This window comes from Heloderma suspectum, chromosome 6, assembly GCF_057233095.1.
Source record: "Heloderma suspectum isolate Gila_16-S chromosome 6, 16-S_ref, whole genome shotgun sequence".
NCBI classification, from domain to species: Eukaryota; Metazoa; Chordata; class Lepidosauria; order Squamata; family Helodermatidae; genus Heloderma; species Heloderma suspectum.
In genome coordinates, this window is record NC_139463.1 from 39,904,752 (window position 1) to 39,922,292 (window position 17,541).

The 17,541-nt window shown below is 45.8% G+C and overlaps 1 protein-coding gene across 4 annotated transcripts in view; it reads right to left on the reverse strand.

The window, feature by feature from the left end:
- The window catches only part of PDLIM2 (PDZ and LIM domain 2), a 62,986-nt gene that overhangs the window by 29,884 nt on the left and 15,561 nt on the right, over positions 1 to 17,541 (reverse strand). For all 4 annotated transcript variants that reach the window (XM_084804015.1, XM_084804013.1, XM_084804016.1 and 1 more), the window contains exons 2-3: positions 15,741 to 15,879; positions 8,393 to 8,544 (exon numbers count right to left, since the gene is read on the reverse strand). In XM_084804015.1, the coding sequence (XP_084660141.1) occupies positions 8,393 to 8,544; positions 15,741 to 15,833 (245 nt within the window). In that variant the 5' untranslated portion in view covers positions 15,834 to 15,879. The remainder of the gene's footprint in view (positions 1 to 8,392; positions 8,545 to 15,740; positions 15,880 to 17,541) is intronic.

Below are 17,541 nucleotides of genomic sequence, written 5' to 3' on the forward strand. Positions count from 1 at the left end.
AAAGTAGATCCTGAAAGCCTGAAGTCTGCCCCTGCATCACCTCAGGAGTAAGCAGAAGGTACATAGGAAGAGCTACATTACACGGAGTCAGACGACACTGTCAACAGCAAGCAGCAGCAGCTCTCCATAGTTTCAGACAAGGGTCTTTCCCAGCTTTGGGGATTAAACCTAGGACCTCCTGCATGCCAAGCAGGTGCTCTACCACTGAGCTATGGATCTACATCTTCATTTACTGGTAGACCACTGGATAGTGGACTGGCAAGGGTTTCAGGCTCCCAGTTATTTAACAGCATCTGCAATAAGGCTTTCCCACCTAAATGAGGCTGAACTATATTAACTAGGATGTAGATTTGCACTTGTATATGCAATTCATCCTATGCGCATGGAGCGTAGTGAGCAATTTGCTTTGTCCCTGGGACATCATTTTGCACCAATTTTGGCTGGTTGACATCAGAGTCCTAGTAAGAAAAAAAGCTTTTTTGTCAAAGTTTTTGTCAGAGTTTAGGACCCTGATGTCAATGGTTTTGACATCAGGGTCCTAGGAAAAAAGAAAAAAAAAGAAGAAAAAAGCAAAGATCCTGCAAGCCTGAAATCTGCCCATACCAGTTTTACACTATACCTGATTAACTTTTGGTATGATTTCTAAGAAGTGGATACAATTTCCTCAAGTGGGGTGAGAGTGGGGGGCAGATTTAGTCTAAAAGCTGGTAAATGTCCATTCCTGGTATGAAGGACTGGCCCCAATCAGCAACAAGTCCTTACTGTAGTGTAATTATAGGAGGATGTGCTCCTCTGTAGAGCACCTTTATGTGGAATAAATAACTGGCAGAGCAGGAGAGGGGCCACTGGTATGACAACCTGAATACGTGTTTTTAAGAGAGGACATCAGGACATAGGATCATTACCAGCTCCTACGCTTTTAAAGGGAGGTACAGTCAAGGACAAAACTCCTTAAAAGAAAGGGCACACAAAGGAACATTTGAATTATTTTTCAAATAAAAGAGAACAACTTCCTATGAAGAGCTGCGGGCCTTCTTGGTACAAGATTCAGGCCATCTCTGACAGAAGTAAGTATTCATAGGTGATCTAGCGTCTGTTTTATGAAGCAAGATAGAGAGTGCCAAGCCCCTGTCAAGAACGTTTGTTATGCAAACAGTTGCACGCTCTTTTGGAAGAAGACAGCTTGAAATGCCTGAATGCATTTCTCTGTTAGGTAGGCACTGTAATGATTTCTAAGCAGCAGTTGGTCAGTTGTAGGTAAGCCCAGAACAGGAGCACAGAGTAGAAATATCACAACAGCTTTAAAAAGCTAGGTTCAGGTCACAATGTACCTGAAAAAAAATAAAACTAGATAAAAACAGCTGTAAAAAAAGACACACACACACACACACACAATCAAGCAGGTGTGGGCAATTTGTGGCCCTCTGTATATTTTGGCCTACAACTTCCATCAGCCTTAGCCAGCATAGCCAATGGTGAAGGATCATGGGAGTTGTAGGCAAAACATCTGGAGGGCCATAAGTTGCCCATCCCTGAGTAGGTCAGAAGAATTTCAGCCTAGGTTTCTCATATCCTTTAATACACACACACACACACACACACACCACCATCCCCAAATATCCAAAACCTATTGTAGAGCCATAGAGATAGGAAACATTTAAGTCAAAATCCTATTATATACAGATGGAATTTCCTGGTTCTCTTTGACACTGTTTTCCCTTCTCCCTGGGGTGGAAATGAGAGTGGCCCATAGAAAACAATGCTGAAATACAGTATTTTAGTCTGCGACTGGGCAGCAGTGTGTCCACAAAAGGTAGCAAATAAGACATGAGTTCATGCTCTAACTCAGGTCTTATTTTGTATGAAAAGGAGTGTGACCCCCCCAAGTTTTTAAACATTTAAAAAATTGCCCTGCCAACGCCAATATGGTTCATTATCCCCACATTTGGGTGGCTGCAGCAGAGAGAGACTTGTAACATACCTGTGATGTAGCTGAGTGTTAATACTGCAGATTAGAGGTGGGATTGAGATTGGTTTGATTTCCAGCCAAACATTCCCTTAGCATCCCTCAGATTGCAGCAAAGATCAATCCACTTAGACATTGCCCCTCTGCCAACCCTACACTGATCTGGTACACTTTTAAATTTTTTGAAAGAAACAAAAAACTTTCCCACACAAAATAAGACAGAGCAGGAACACTTGTCTTTGCTGCTACTCAGTCACAGCTACACTAAAATCCTGGATTTCTCAAGTTTTCTACAGGTAACTGTCACTTCCACCCTGGAAAGAATATCCCTCCAGACACCTCAAAAAAGCACGCAAGTGCATCTAGAAGCCCGGCTCTGTATGCAAGTCTAGATTAGAGGTCTATTAATTTCCTTTGTTTCATTTTTATCCTGTTTTTCTACATAAAAATGTACTCAAAATGGCATACAGTACAAACACCAGAAGCTGTCATAAGGGGAAAAATACAGCAAAGAGCTGCAGTAAAACAGCAAAGAAAAATTCTTAATCAAATGCCTGCCGGAATTTAAAAAAACATCTTTGCAGTCCATCTATGGGTGGAAGAGGCATAGTCTAGGCCTAGCTGGAGCATCTCATGATCTGGAGTGAGATTACACAACTTCCCTTCACCTGGATTGCTATCATAATTCCTGTAAATGACAAGTAGTTTCGGTTAAGACATGCATCCTGTCAATCATTTTATGCCTTACATTTTTTTTGCATTTCTGTTATGGCCTGCAGACAAAATGGAAATAAAACTCTACCCTCAGGCCCTAATCGATACACCTCAACACCACACAGTAGAGGGCAGGCCTATTTTAGGCCCAGCAACAAGCCAAGAAGAGCCAAATGACATGTTATGCTAATCACGTAGCACGTAGCCAAGGCTTGTCTTCTCTTTACTCTTGTGTAAGCACACATGGCACACATTGGGACCATCACATTCCAGGATGAGAGGGTTGAACCTTACACACACTGTTGCCCCCCGAAATACCCCCATTCTGCAACGGGGCAAGGGGACTCAAAAAAAGAAAAAAAATCTCCAGTTAATAGAGTAATAAAAAACAGAAGCCTGAGCTACACAATAAGAGTAACATGTAGCTTGGCTCTAAGATCTGGGTGGGTTGGACGGTACTCCCACTTAAACACAGTGAGGTAATTTCAGCCAGGGAGTATCAGATAGAGCGTGCCAAGCCCCTGTCAAAAAGGTTTGCAAATCAAGCTGCGAACCTTGTAGGAGGGTAGGAAGGAGAGAGGGAGACAGAAAGAAAGGGGACAGGTAGGTCCCAAACCCTGCCTGACCGTAAATGGCATCAAACCAAGAATCTCAGACTCTGGTGTTGACTTCTCAAAAAAGGACAGAACTTAAACCTTAAAAATAAAAGAACTTGTGTGTGTGTGTGTGTGTGTGTGTGTGTGTTTGTGTCCCCCGGAACTAGGGTGTGTTATTTGAAGAACAAGTTTGAAAGCTGGTGTAAAATAGTGGCTAGGAATGCAAGACAGGAAATCCCCAGTTCAAGCTTTACCTCAGCCACAAATTCATTAGGTGGCCTTAAGCAAGTTGCTATTCTCTCAATCATAGCTCCCCATCGACAGTGGTAGGGCAGGGGGATGATGACACAGCACTGCCCTGCCTTACATAATTGTTGTCAAGCACTTTGGACACTCATCTAAACCATTATATAAATCTAAATTTCACTCCTATTAGGAAAGTGGGTGTTCCTTGTGTGGATATGCTGAGCAACCACACAAGGAAAGAGAGACAGAGGAGAATCCTAGAAGTGGACAGGGCACCTTGAAAGCATGCAGGAAAAATCCTACTTTTAAAAAACTGCTGGCAGATATCCCGAAGGGAAGCAAGGACCTTTTGTTAGAGTCTCCAACAAACACTTAGAAACTCAGAGGGAAAAACCTCAGAGTTTAATAGGAGGATGGAAGTATGCTTGCAAACCAGCATAAATGCTAAAAATTTGCACCCTGAATTCCAGCTGAGGTTTCTGGCATGGAGAATTCTGCACATTTGCTGCAGGACTACTCTACAAGGAAAGACAGCCAAAAAAGCAGCCAGCATGGAGCTGACTCAAAAAGCTTCAAGCGCCCCAGGACAACTATGGGGTGGGAGTTGGAGAGAAGAAGCATGCTTACAGGAGGGTGGAGGAGGAAGAGAAGAAGATGAGCCGAAGGACCCGGAATGAGAGGAATGCTGCCTCCTGAGCTGCTCCAGTTCAGTTTGTCGGTTTTGGGACACTGCCAAGATGCCATTAGGACTTTTCAGCTCTCATCAAGCATCCGTTGCACGTCAAAAGCAAAAGCAATGAGGAAAGACACCACAGTGAACAGTCAGGCCAAGGCCAAAGGACAGGCCAGAGAGTCGCCTGTCCAGGCAATGCATGCAGGCAGGTTGCCACACCCAGCCCAGCTGCTCTACAGAACACCCATGTGCACATTTAATTTATATATTTATTTCTTATATGTCTATTCCGCCTCATAGCTGAAGCTCTCTGTCAGTGCACCATGAGCATGCAAGGGTGTCAGAGGAGTAATGTGGCAAGGCTCACGCAGCAGGTGTAGAGCAGGGCAGCAGCTCAGCCTGAAAACCAACAGCAGGAGCAGAACTGCTGGGGATTTTTCCAGGATTCCCTCAGGGGGGTATTATCCAGACTCAGCTGCATTGCAGCTAAGGCAGTGGGCCAAGCTCCAGTATCAGTTAGCTCAGGGTGGGGAAAGAGAGCCTCTGAGTCATGCCAATAGAAGACCACACCCTGGACAGCGGCCTGCTCTTGAGTAGTTTTATACAATGCAACAGTCCACACCAGCACCTGGCCAGACAAATACAAGTTTTGCCTGTCATACAGTCTGAATCATTGTAGACAAAGAGATTTCTACCCACTTCCCCACACTGGGCAATGCCGCCAGCCTCCCCTCATGTGCAGTGCCCCTAAAGGCTACTTCACAGCTCACTGGCTTTCCAGTCACATGTAGGCTCATGTGGGATTATGAAAGACCCAGCTGGGTTTATGCAACAGGCCAGGAAAATTCCAGCAGAGGCCCCAGCTGGTGGTGCATCTCGAGCTTTTTCGAGCAGAGTTCTTCTAGCTTTCCCCTCCTAAACAAGCCCCTTTGTAAGGAAGGGAATCTTTGCACAGACACTTGGCTTTTTAAAAGTCCTTCCTCCAAAGCAAGTATCAATTGCCACCATTAAGAGTTTGAAAAGGGACATTCAGGATGAGCAACCAGTGGGCTGAGGTTTTTCAACACAAATCTGGCCTGTGGCTTTGGCCTTGCCCGACAGCGTCCCAGAAGGACACACCCCATCCTGGTGAGGGAGGCTCTCATTCATCTCTGGGGAAGGCAAGGAAGTCATATGTGTTCTGTTGCTCCCCTCAGGGATGCCACCAAAGGTTTTTATGCCTTGATAATTGGGGACTTGGAAAGGGAAATCTTGGCTGCTAGCTCGTGTTTTATTTTATTCTTTGAGCCCACTCTCAATGCTACTAGAGGCTATTTAAAATGTGCACATACGGAAATAAGTTAGGCTTTTAGGATGCTCCCACCCCCACCCTTGGGGAGAAATGGCAACTACACACACACCACTGCAATAGGAAGGTGTGTATTCTTAGCAGGTTTCCTAGTCCTCATGGTGGACAAAAGAAGATTGAAACCATGCAGAATGCAGATCCTGAAGACTCAAAAGCAAAGCCGGTCTCTGGCAAATCTTCCAGCCAGCCGGGTGCCAGGCTTTTTCGCCCCTCATCTCCTTCACAGGCTAACTTCCTGTTCTTTTCTCTCCGAGGCTCACCTCGAAAACCTCTTCCCTTGCACTGACAACTTCCAAGCCTGTGTTTACCACAAACCATCTTGATTCTACAAAATGCTTCTGCAAGTTTTGAAAATGAAACAGGCCAATGTAATCAGACTTATGGTAGAATTTGGGCTTCCTCAGCACAGAATGAGTGAGTGAACGTGTATATGTATACATAAAACAGAGCCAGCGCAGCACAAAGAAGCTGTTTGAACCAGCTTGCACAGGATGCACCCATCTGCAGGGCATACCAAGCTACATTTCCCAAATTTCCTTCAGCATGAAAAATGCAATCAAGCACTGTCCCCCCTCCTGCAACAAAAAAGAACCCCAAGAGCTGGAACCAGTCAGACCCGCTAGAACTGCTTCCCTTTCCAGCTAATCCGTCCCAGCTTACCAAGCAGCTCCTGAAGACTATGCAAGAGAAACCAATAGTCAAGTCTGGTAAACAACGCCCCCACCCCGACTCCACCCTCCTAACTCACAAGCCCAGGCAGTTTTGTTTCCATTCAGAATCTACGGCCTTAAGCCCTGTGTGTACACACCACTGTATCCACCCAACCTCCCCACAACCCCAAGATCAGGGATTTCAGCCATTTCTCCCTGCTCCATCCAGAGCACAGCCAGAGAGACAGCTTTATTGTCATGCATGGGGTCCACACACGATTTCAGCATTTCTGATCCCTGCAGTCCTGCCATACGGTGAGCCAGTGTGGTGTAGTGGCTAGACTGTTGGACTGGGAGTCGGGAGATCCAGGTTCTAGTTCTAGTCCCCACTCAGCCATGGAAGCTTCCTGGGTGACTTTGGGCCAGTCACAGACTCTCAGCCCAACCCACCTCACAGAGTTGTTGTTGTGAGGATAAACTGGAGGAGGAGGACTGTGCACGCTGCCTTGGGTTCCTTAAGGTGGAAAAAAGGCGGGATAAATGTAAATAATAATAATAATTAATAATATTAATATTAATTAAATATTAATAATAATAATAATAAGGCAAACAGGCCCATAGCCAACAATGTCATGGGATGGGGTGGGTGGGGTGGAATCTTAAGGATACATCTTGCTGGGAGGTGTGGGAGCATCAAAAGTCAATACAAAACAGCAAAAATCTGAATGCATATAACATGAATATAAACATTAGGCTATTTTTTAAAAGTTTTTTTTTAAGTGTAAGGAGCGTATGTTTGTCTGTCAACCCAGTGTCTTTGCACTAACTGGCCTGCATATTAGAAACTGGAAGTAGGATTACATCTTACTGCTCTTATTCTACTTAAGAAGAATATTCATGGAAGAAATCAGGACCCCCAAGCCCCCCACAGAGTATGGGTGGGCGGATCAGTACTTTATGACACTTCACACACTGCAGGTTGCTTGCTTGCTCACTCGCTCTCTCTCACACATGCACGCGCGTGTGCATACACAGAGAGAGAGAGAGAGAATCACAGTCCTCTATACTCCTAGTGCAACCACTCCAAGCAAAGTCTCTTATCCTAGGACTAAGCTATCTTCAGCCCTGCATGAATCAAATCCAGGTAAAAAAAGATGGTTTGGGGTGTTGGGGAAGGATTCACTTAGGATTAAGGAACGGGGTGCCTCTGAGCATATGTTCAGCTCAGAAATTAGTTTTCAATACCAGAACTGAACACACCAGTCACATGCCAAAGTCCACTCCTTTTTTCTCCCCAACCTTTCTTCATGTCTAATTTGGGAGGAAGGGGGAGCTTTTTAGTTAATATTACCAACCTACTGCAAATCACACAGAAATCTACATTCTATCCCACGTTATCCAAATTGGACCTTCATGAACACTTGTATTACGCTTTCATACTTTGAGCAAGTTTACTGTAAACAGAGGCTGGAGCTTTTCCTGTGGCACAGCCTTTTGCTTCAATGAGTTCCTCCTCATGAATAAGATCACTCGTTTTGGATATAGGAACATCCATGCCACTTTGCTGAGCAGCAATGGATTAAGACCCTGGCAAAGTCTTAATTCCATTTGATGGGATTAGAAGGCAGTGAGGGGAAGAACCAAGTGGTAGGTAGTGAGCTCTATACTAGCCATCTGCCAACAATTAGGAAGGAGAAGATGTCACCCACTGGAGTGCCTGAACTAAGAGCCGAAGCCAAGAGCCAAAGGCATTCTGCTCCGCTCCACTGTCCATACCCCCGTAGAATAAAACTTGCTAGAGCAGCAGTTCCAAAATGTCAGCACAACAAGCCCCCACCCTACTAAAGTCAGGAGAGCAACTACAGGAGCTTCTCAAAAGAACAGGATTTCAGATTTGAAGTCCCTAGTTGTCCTCAACCAGGTGCAAATGAAAATGGAGAGAAAGGATGCAAGAGTCCATTCAGGAAAAATGCACCAAACTATTGGAATACTTCACCTTCAGAATTGCTCATTCCAGTTTCTCACCTCTCTAATCAGTTACTGTTAGCTATGACTTTATTTTACTTTCAAGAATGCCACGGCTAAAGCCACAGAGAAGGAACGGACACCTGAATGGGGACTCCTAAAGTTAGCCATGAGATTGGGAGCCCCGGAGCAGTTGCCTAAACTTAACACAGACATGGCTACAGGTAACCTCACCTGTCCACCTGCAACTGCAGCTGCCCAGAGCTCTGCTTAATCTTGTTCTGCGCCTCCACATTGAGCATCTCGGAAGTGCTCTCCCCATTGATAGAGATGATGACATCACCAGGTCGAAGGTCACCTAGGGCTGCTTTGCTGTACTCTGTCACCTGTGTATGTAAGGAGAGGAAAAAAGAGACACATGCAACTGAAGTGTGATTGCTGGGAAAAAGCTGCCATATTTCCCCAACTGCACCAAGGCTAAAGAGGCATCAGGAAAGATAAATAGCAGGCATCTTTTGCCCCTAGCTCCTTTGGAGGTGGGAAAGGCATGCTATGTACAGTTAGGTTCCACTAGCTCCATCTCCAGTATCCAAACAAGCATCTGCATGAAGATTTCTCTGGATTAATTAATAATATGGGCTAAATTAACCCCTATGAAGAGTCCACACACACACCCATATTAAAAATTAAAAGTGAATTTGCAATGTTATGCATAATAGAAAAAGTTAATTAAGCCTGACCGAAAACATTCCAGAAGAGTAACTTTGAGTTAAATCTGCTATAGCAAAACAAAGATTCTTTTTGTACCAAAGACTAATATTTTTGTCTGTGTGGCACGAACTTTTCAAAGGCAAGATTCTACTTCCCCACATGCATTCATCCAGTGGTGGGGTAGAGACTAACCCACCATGCATTTATGCCTCAACACCTTGGAATAAGCAAGTTACAGCCACGATGGCCCCAGAGAGGAAAACACAAAAGAGGCAAGACAATCAATATCTTTTATCTAGACCCACTGCAGTTGAGGGAGGAGGAAAGATGCCAACTTCAAAGTTACACAGAACTCAGAAAAGTTCTCACAAGCTGGTGAAAATATTTGTAGCACTTTTAAGAAATGGCTTAAATCTAAAAAAGCGATTTCATTCTGCTTTAGATCACGCCATTGTATGACACTATAAAAATCCATGTGCCCCAAGACGTGCGCCTAATGAACAAAAATTGCTTAGGTAATGAAGTTGATGCCTTAATTATCACATCCCCTTCAGTCCCAAACACACACTGTTCAAGTGTACTGATAAATTCCGAAAACAAAGGAACACCAAACTCTTTATATAAAATACTTTAACAGCCACAATGATTTTGATAGCTAAGTGATGTATGCCAATGGCATTCTCTAATGCTGGGTTTGAGGCTGGAACTGCAAAATTTGGAAAATTTGTAGAAATGGGAAAACTTACAGTAGCTGGCCATGGTGACACATGCTTTAGTTATATCCCATTTGGACTATTCTAATAGGCTCTATGTGGGACTGCCTTTGAAAAATGCTTGGAAATTTCAGCTGGTCCAGGGCTGGTTACAGGGAGCACGTGACTTCCCTGTTAACAACAGCTTCACTGGCTACCAGTTTGTTCCCAGGCACAATTCAAAGCACTGGTTATGACCTATAAAGCCCTATACAGCTTGGAACCATGCTACCAGAAAGACCACCTTCTCCCATACAGGCCTGCCCAGGTTTTAAGATCTTTGGGAGAGGCCCTTCTTTCAGTCCACCAGCATCAGAAGTGCATCTGGTGGAGTGGGGACATGCAAGAGGGCCTTCTCAGTTGTTGCTCTCAGGCTCTGAAACTCTTCGCTGAGAGAGGCTAAATTGGCTCCCTCTCTGTTTTTCTTCTGCCAGCAGGCAAATATGTTTTGATTCAAGGAGGCCTTTAGCATGTAAGCTGGTCTGTGCTGAAGTGGATTCTACCGGGCTGGGTTCCATTTTTATTTTATTTTTTATTGTTGTGTTTAATTGCGTTTTTATTCTGTTTGTTTTTATTAACTAGGTTTATTTTAATCTTGGGTTTACTATTGTTAGCCGCCTTTAGCACCATTTTTTGGTGGAAAGGCAGAGTATAAACCAAATAAATAAATAAATAGTAAATAAAATTAATAGCTGTACAATTAATGGAAGGGAGGAGAGAGGACAACAATTTTCAGCTATGTCGGTTACCTTTGATTAACTATTGCAAACAATAATATAATCTAGATATAACTAAGTGTCTTGCAATATTTTAACCTTCGTGCTCCACTCTGCTTTTGTTAAAGATTTACTCAAATGTTGTTATTTATTTATTTATTTATTTATTACCATAACTAATATCCCGCCTTTCCACTATAGAATAGTGCTAAAGGCGGCTACAGTTTATTTCCTACATATACACTAATGCTAAATATTTTGTATTTTGTGCTAGGAGCATCTTGATGTTTAAGGCATTATACTGGCATACAAATCAGTTGAAATACTCAGAAAAAGACCAAAAACAAACAACCCCCTCACAACATCTGCCATTCCCCTTCTAGTGAATTTGTTTTGACGTGAACACACATTTACCAATCAAGCCACTATCAGCAGCCAAGTATCTTGCAATGCGTTCCCTGACTCATATGACTTTCTCTCCCCCCCCCCCACAAATGGCAATAGATATTTCATTTATAATTGAGTGAACGAAGAAGCCTGTTGCCAAAGAAAAGTAGTTCACCTGGTAGCCCCAGGGAGCAAATGAAGCTCTATATCCCTACAGTCAACACAGTGCCGCACTGTTCCTTAACATGGATCCAGAGAGACCAGCCTGCAAGCCACAAGAGGAGAGCTTGTTTACCAGGTCAGCTAGCCTGGAACAAGTCAGCTTTAACCCACCTCAACCTCTGACTTGTTTACAAATGCAAAGGGCACATCAGAGGCTAAGGTGAACAGGACTTGAGGAAAGAGACCCTCATTATCGGTGGGCCTTGACTAGCCTTGCTTACTCTCAGACCAATAATCCTGTAAGCAAAAGCAGATTCCCTTCATACAGAGCTGAGGGCTCGGATGACACATTAACCCATGATGGTTTAATTCCTGAGTAACCCATGATGGCTTAACATTTTGTCTGTGGGCTCTTTTGCCCACCCACAGTGGGTTATTTCCTCCAAATAAGCCACCCTGGGAACCCATGATCTACAGTAAGTATTATTTTACCTATGGTGGGTTAGCACATCGTCTGTCGTGCCAGCATGGGTTCTGGAGATCGCCTACAGAGCTGTTCAACAAGAGCGGCCAAAAACACTGCCGCCGCTCTGCTCCTCTTGAGCAACCTTGTTTTCCTGCCATATTCAGCTGTGTCTCCGACTCCAATTCAGGTCCCCTCCTCCCGCGCGGTTCCCAGTTTCATGTATGGATAAATCCTCACTTTTCCATGAAAATGCAAAGCCCCGCATTTATCCAGTAAAGCATGTGGTGGCTCCCCATAAGGGGAACCTGTTTATTAAATTTTGTCCCATTCTTGCCAACTTTCAAGGAGTTAGAGCCCCACCACCACCACCACCACCATTTTTGGTGCAGTGTAATCATCCCTCTGTTCCAGTCAGGCCACCCCTTCTCAACTCAGCAGAGGAGGAGGGGTTAGGAGCAGGAAGGCAAGCAGTTTGTTTTATGTGTGGATAAAGCCTCATTTTTCCATGAAAATGCAAAGTCCCACATTTGTCCAGTACAGCATGTGGTGGCTCCCCATAAGGGAACCTGTATATTAAATTTCACTGAATTTCTGCAAACTTTCTAGAGCCCCCCCCCCTCTTTTTTTTTTGGTTGCACATGGGTGGAGAAATGGGACCTGGCAAAGACTTGAAAATCTGCAAAGGAAGCTGGGATACTTGCCCAGCCAGGCAGGAGGACTACGGAGGGAGGAGGGGCGAGGAAGGGGAAATAAACTATGCTGTGTAGCTTATTTGTCCGATCGTGTGAGGGGGCACAGTAGGCTAGTTGCAAAATACGCTACTGTGCGTAGCTTATAAGCCACCATGGCTTAATGTGACGTGTGAACAACCCTACAATGACCCAAGGCACAGGGAAAGAGGTATGGCTGAACCGCTCAAAAACTTTCTTGGTGAGGCAAACAAGCGTGTGTCAGTTTAGGATAATAGCAACCTCAGAAACCATCTCAGACAGTCCGGATCAGGTATACAAGTTCCTGGCACAGCCTTCCCCAACCTGGTGCCCTCCAGATATTTTGGAATGCAACTCCCATCAGCCCCACACAGCACGGGCAATGGCCAGGAACAGTGCCAGCTACGGGTTTTTGTGGGCCCTTGGGCAAGACACCCTCAATGCCCTCCTCCCTTAGTGAGTTTACCATCTCACTGCCATTATTACCAGCTGCCACTGCTTCTCATCCTTTCTCATCATTGCTAGAACTTGCTACTTCACAGCCAGAGAGCCAGTGAGCAAGTAGGCCATGGCATCTACTGCTCCTCCTTCTCACCACCACTGTTGTCTGGGCCAGAACAAGAAGCATGTGAACAAGCAGGCTGCAATGGTAAAGAGGAGGAACAACTCTAAGGGGCTCTTGTCAATGGTCTCCTGGTGGGGTGTAGGTGGCAAGTGCCCAATCATGCCTACCTTTCACATCCGCCCTGGTCAGGAATGCTGGGAGTTGTGGTCCAAAACATCTGGAGGGTGCAAGGTCGGGGAAAGCTGCCCTAGCATCTCTAGCAGAAAAATGTGCACTGAGGTAGCCTGGCCACAGAGAACTGTCCCAAGATGACTAAGCCACACAACCATTCTGGAAACATAACTATATCCTGCCTTTCTTTCAAGGAGCTCAAGACAGCTTATATAAAGTCCCCCACCCAGGCACTCCCCAGACCCCAACCCTGCTTCGTTTCAGCGAGGTTGCGCCATTAGATCTTGGCAAGATTTACTATTTATTTATGATATTTCCATAGCAAAGGTATGGACGACTCACAGCTCTGATCTGGCCTGCAGGGCAAACTAAATGGGCAGAACACATTCTGCTGTTCCCTTCCTTCTGAACAGGGCTGAAAAGTACTGAAATTTCCTCGGATAACGTTGGACACGAGAGTCAGGAAGAAGTATACCAGACCCCTGCTGCCTGCAATGTGCGTGCATGCACTATGGGACTTCAAGCCTGTTCCCAGGGAGTGGGATTCTTGAAAAATATGGTAAACAGGATCTGTTCTCCTCGTCAGACTGAAGGGTCAATGCTCGGCTCAATGCCCACCCAGAGAAAGAGGCAGCTTCCTTTGTAGCCTCTTCCCCAAGCATATTCAGAGCCCTCTAAGGCAGCAAAAAATGCTCAGCATTCCAGGATGTCCTGCAAAACCACACAGACATTCAGTGCAGGAACAGCCAAGCCAACCAAGTCCTTCTCTCCCACCTCTCCATAGGAAATTCCACTGAGAGCTCCCAGCAAGGCTTTCGGCAAAACAGAGCATATTTAGGTGGAGGGAATACAGTGTGCTCCCCTGTTAGAAGGCTGCCTGTACCTTCCAGCTGTGATGGAGACCAATGTAACTAGCTCTGTGGGTAACAGCAACTGGTACACCAAAACACCCATCACCCACCAATTATGCCTCTTCTGCACAAGAGCTCTCCAGCTCTTCAGGTCTTCAGATCACACATGCACATACGACATTTGCTTAGCTTCATTTCTGGGCCAGACAAACAGTCCATCCCAGTTAACATTCTATCTCTCTTTGTAGTGCAAATGAAACAACAGCAGACACAGGGGATATGGTGCAAATGGACACAATGGGAACTGAAGTTGGGGAGGAGGGCCAGGTCTCTACCACTGCAGAAATATACGGGGGTGGGGGTGGGATAACCCTACCTCTCCCTAAAGCAGGGATGGGGAATCTCCTGCCCGCAGGCCCAATTTGGCCCACTAGGCCGGCCCATCCGAGGGCCTCGAGGAAGGCCCCTCCTTCAAACCCCGCATCCCCACTGTTATCTCCAATCAGCAATCAGAGATAACATTGGGGATTTCACTGCACGCTGCTCCTCCTCCCAATTGGGAGGGTGCTCAGTGCACTAAATGCTTTGTTCACCTCACATCCTTCCCAAAGGGAGAAGGTGCAAGGCAGGGGCTGGATGACATAAAGTTGTGACCCCGCCCACTGATATCATGTGGCCTGTGGAGGGCTCAGTGGGGGGTCATCTGGCCCCCGCACCCTGAAACAGTTCCCCACCTCTGACTGAAAGGCTGTGGGGACTGATGACTGCACGTGTACATTGCCAGAAAACGTTGGCAACAGAGGGCAGCATAAAAACATACGCCTTTAACTAGGAGCTGAAGGAAAAGCTGCTTACTTCATTTTAGTCTGCAGCAGGCGTCAAGGCAGAGGGAATTTTATTTAGAGGATGCACAGCCTCAAGCACATGTCCTCCAAGCCACTTTTTCAGCTGAAAGGGAAGCTGCCCCGCCACAACTTAAATGAATGCAAGGAGAGATGGTAGCATGAATTGGCCCACGCTTCACTCTTTTATGCTTTTCTTTTTTTTTTTTTTTTACAGCTCTCCATTTGTTAAAAAATTCTAACTAGATTTTGGGGTGGGATAAGGAAGTGGGCGGGGGGGCTGCTGCAATGGGACAATCCAATCTATGCCATTTTGGACTCTGGCTGCTTCTAGGCCAAGGTTCTAAAAACAGCATGGCTTGGGCCAAAGAGCTCCTAGATTCCAAGTTCGCAGTTAGTTTTGCCTTGAGGCTACATTTGAGAAACAACGTGGGAGGGAGTGGTCAAGACCCCAACGGCCAACTATTTGGACCTGCCCAAAAGCTGTATTGCCACAGCTGGTACTCTGCCCATCCTCCTTGTTTGCCTCTGCGTTGGCAACTGGGGGCCAGACTGCATCTTTCAAGGACCAGATGTGGCCCAGGGACACTCAGGGGCCAACCCCTACACAAGATATTCTACTGGAAGCCAGGTTTCCGTGGTGTGTATGACGCTCTCCTTGTTTCTTTTGCCTGTGCACAAGACATTAATAGAAACAGATGACCAATTTCCACATAAAATTCCCCCATCGCCGTATTCATTGTGTAGCCTACAAGCCATAAGGAGAGGGGGCAAAACCTTGGGCCTGGGGGCAAAAGCCAGCCTTCCAGGGGTCCCAATCCAGCCTTCTGGGGTTCCCTTTCCCCCTAACCAGTGATCGCTTGGTGGTTTCTTGGCTTTTGTGCAGTTTTCCCCCCTATCTAAAAGACTGGAATGCCTACCTTAAGGCTGAGTTACTGGCAGGAAGATCTTTAAGCTAAAATATGCTGGCATTGGGGGTATTTCTGGCCCCTTTGTGGTGCATTTGGCCCCTTTTGCCTTCAGCCCTGCCCACCACTGGAATGTGGCCCCCGAAACCTTCTCCCAAATGGAATTCAGCCCTTGGGCTGCAAGAGGTTCTGCATCCCTGTCATAGGTTGAACTTGGCTGCAATATACCGGCAGTCATTGAAGGATAGGAGTTTAGCCTGCCAGCAATAAATAATTTGAACTAACTCTTGCCCCATAGCTACATTATCTGAAACACATGTTATGGAGACACTGGTGCTTACCTTAGATACTATGATGGGCTTCCTGAAGTCCCTTCCCCCTGTTATTCGGAAGCCCCAAGGAGCCGGGCCAGTAAGATTCACGTTTACCAACATAGCAGTTCCACTAACAGTGGGAAGGTGACCACGGCACTCTACAGGCCTGAAAAACAAAAAAAGGACACCATGAGTCCTTACGGAAGGATAAGAATTCTATGAGGAGTGTGCTATCAGGGCCAGCCCTACCATTAGGCAGAGTGAAGCAACTGCCTCAGGTAGCAAATGCTGGGGGCAGAGGGCAGCAGTAGTAGTCCTGTGGCTGTCCTTCCTGAGCCCCCTGGCCATTCCCCTCTGTCGGAGAACAGAGCTGGATGTGCCACGCAGCTTGTCCTGATCCCCTAAATTAGCCTGCTGCCCTCAGGTTCCCTAGAGGGTGCCATGCCATCAGCAGCACTGAAGTAAGATTCAGCTGGTAATCCAGTCCGCTTCTGTATGTGGAATGGAGGAGGGGCGCCATGTTGTCCTTCACCTCAGGTAGCAAAATGTCCCGGGCTAGCCCTGCATGGTATAGAAATGCCACTTAACAATATGAATGGATGCCTACATGTTACAGCAGGGCGAAGATCAGGAAGCATATTGACCACAGGAGTTGCTTATTCATGTGTGCAATTAGGCATTTTTGGAGCCAGAAAGCATCAGACCCCAGGCAAAATAATTTCTCAGAAATAAAAGGTAACTTTGCTGATGGCCGAGGTTGTGATAGCTGTGTCCAACAAGTTCCCGGCTCACACATTACAGTGCTCACGTGAACAAAACCTCCATGAGTGAATAAGTAAGCCAATGGCTATGTGTCAGAAGTGCCCCTGATTTGCCAACAGGACGACAATGCTAAAACAACAACAAAAAGAACACTCTCAAAACAAATCTAGCACAAACACTGCCCTAGAATTCTCCTCTGCCATCTAGCTGTGCCTATGGGGGACCCAAAATAGACCAAAAATAGCCTCCTCCCCAAATTCTCCATCCTATACGCATGCAGCAAAACTAAGGGGGCCATTTCACTGAATTCCCTCTGGACGGGGATTCTCAAACTGGGATCGGTGACAGAAAATTAGTTTCCGATAAATTACAGCTCATTTATTACCAAAAGAAGCTATATTATTGGTCTTACTGGTGGGTGAAGGAAGCAATGGACTAAGAGGAAGAAGCAGGGCCCAAGCTGGCTGCTTCCTTGAAGAATATTAAAACAAACAAGGCCCAGTTCATGCAATTACTGGAAGGGGATGCAACCCCAAAATAACCCATAGGCTGTTGTTGGGTTATCTGAGGGTTGTTTCTTACTCCAACTAGCCATGCTGCCTGGGTCTGGATGACACAACAAACTGTGCCTGAGCAGGTAATTAGGCAAATGGCACCCGGTATGGTTGTGGCTTATTTAAGCCACCGTGATCATGCAAACCAGGTCAATAATAACATTGGATCCACAGCTACACCCAAAATTACCCACCCTATTTGCAGGTGGCAGAAGCAGGGGAGGGACATTTCAACAAATATTCTCTAGGGGTGGTGAAATCTTCCAACAGCTCAGGGGGAGTCCAAAAAACAAAATCCTCATACAGTGTATCAGAAAATTATTTTCTAAGAAAATTCAGCCCAGCTCTACAGAAATAGGTCTCCAGCACTTGTCATTTCCCTTTCAGAGGCAGAAACACAATCCTGAACCATGGAGCCTTGACCCCACCCTCAGACACTTCGGAATCCCACTCCCCATTTTCTGTCCGGAACTGAAGCTGCAAACAACCAAATCCTTCACAGAGGTACATTC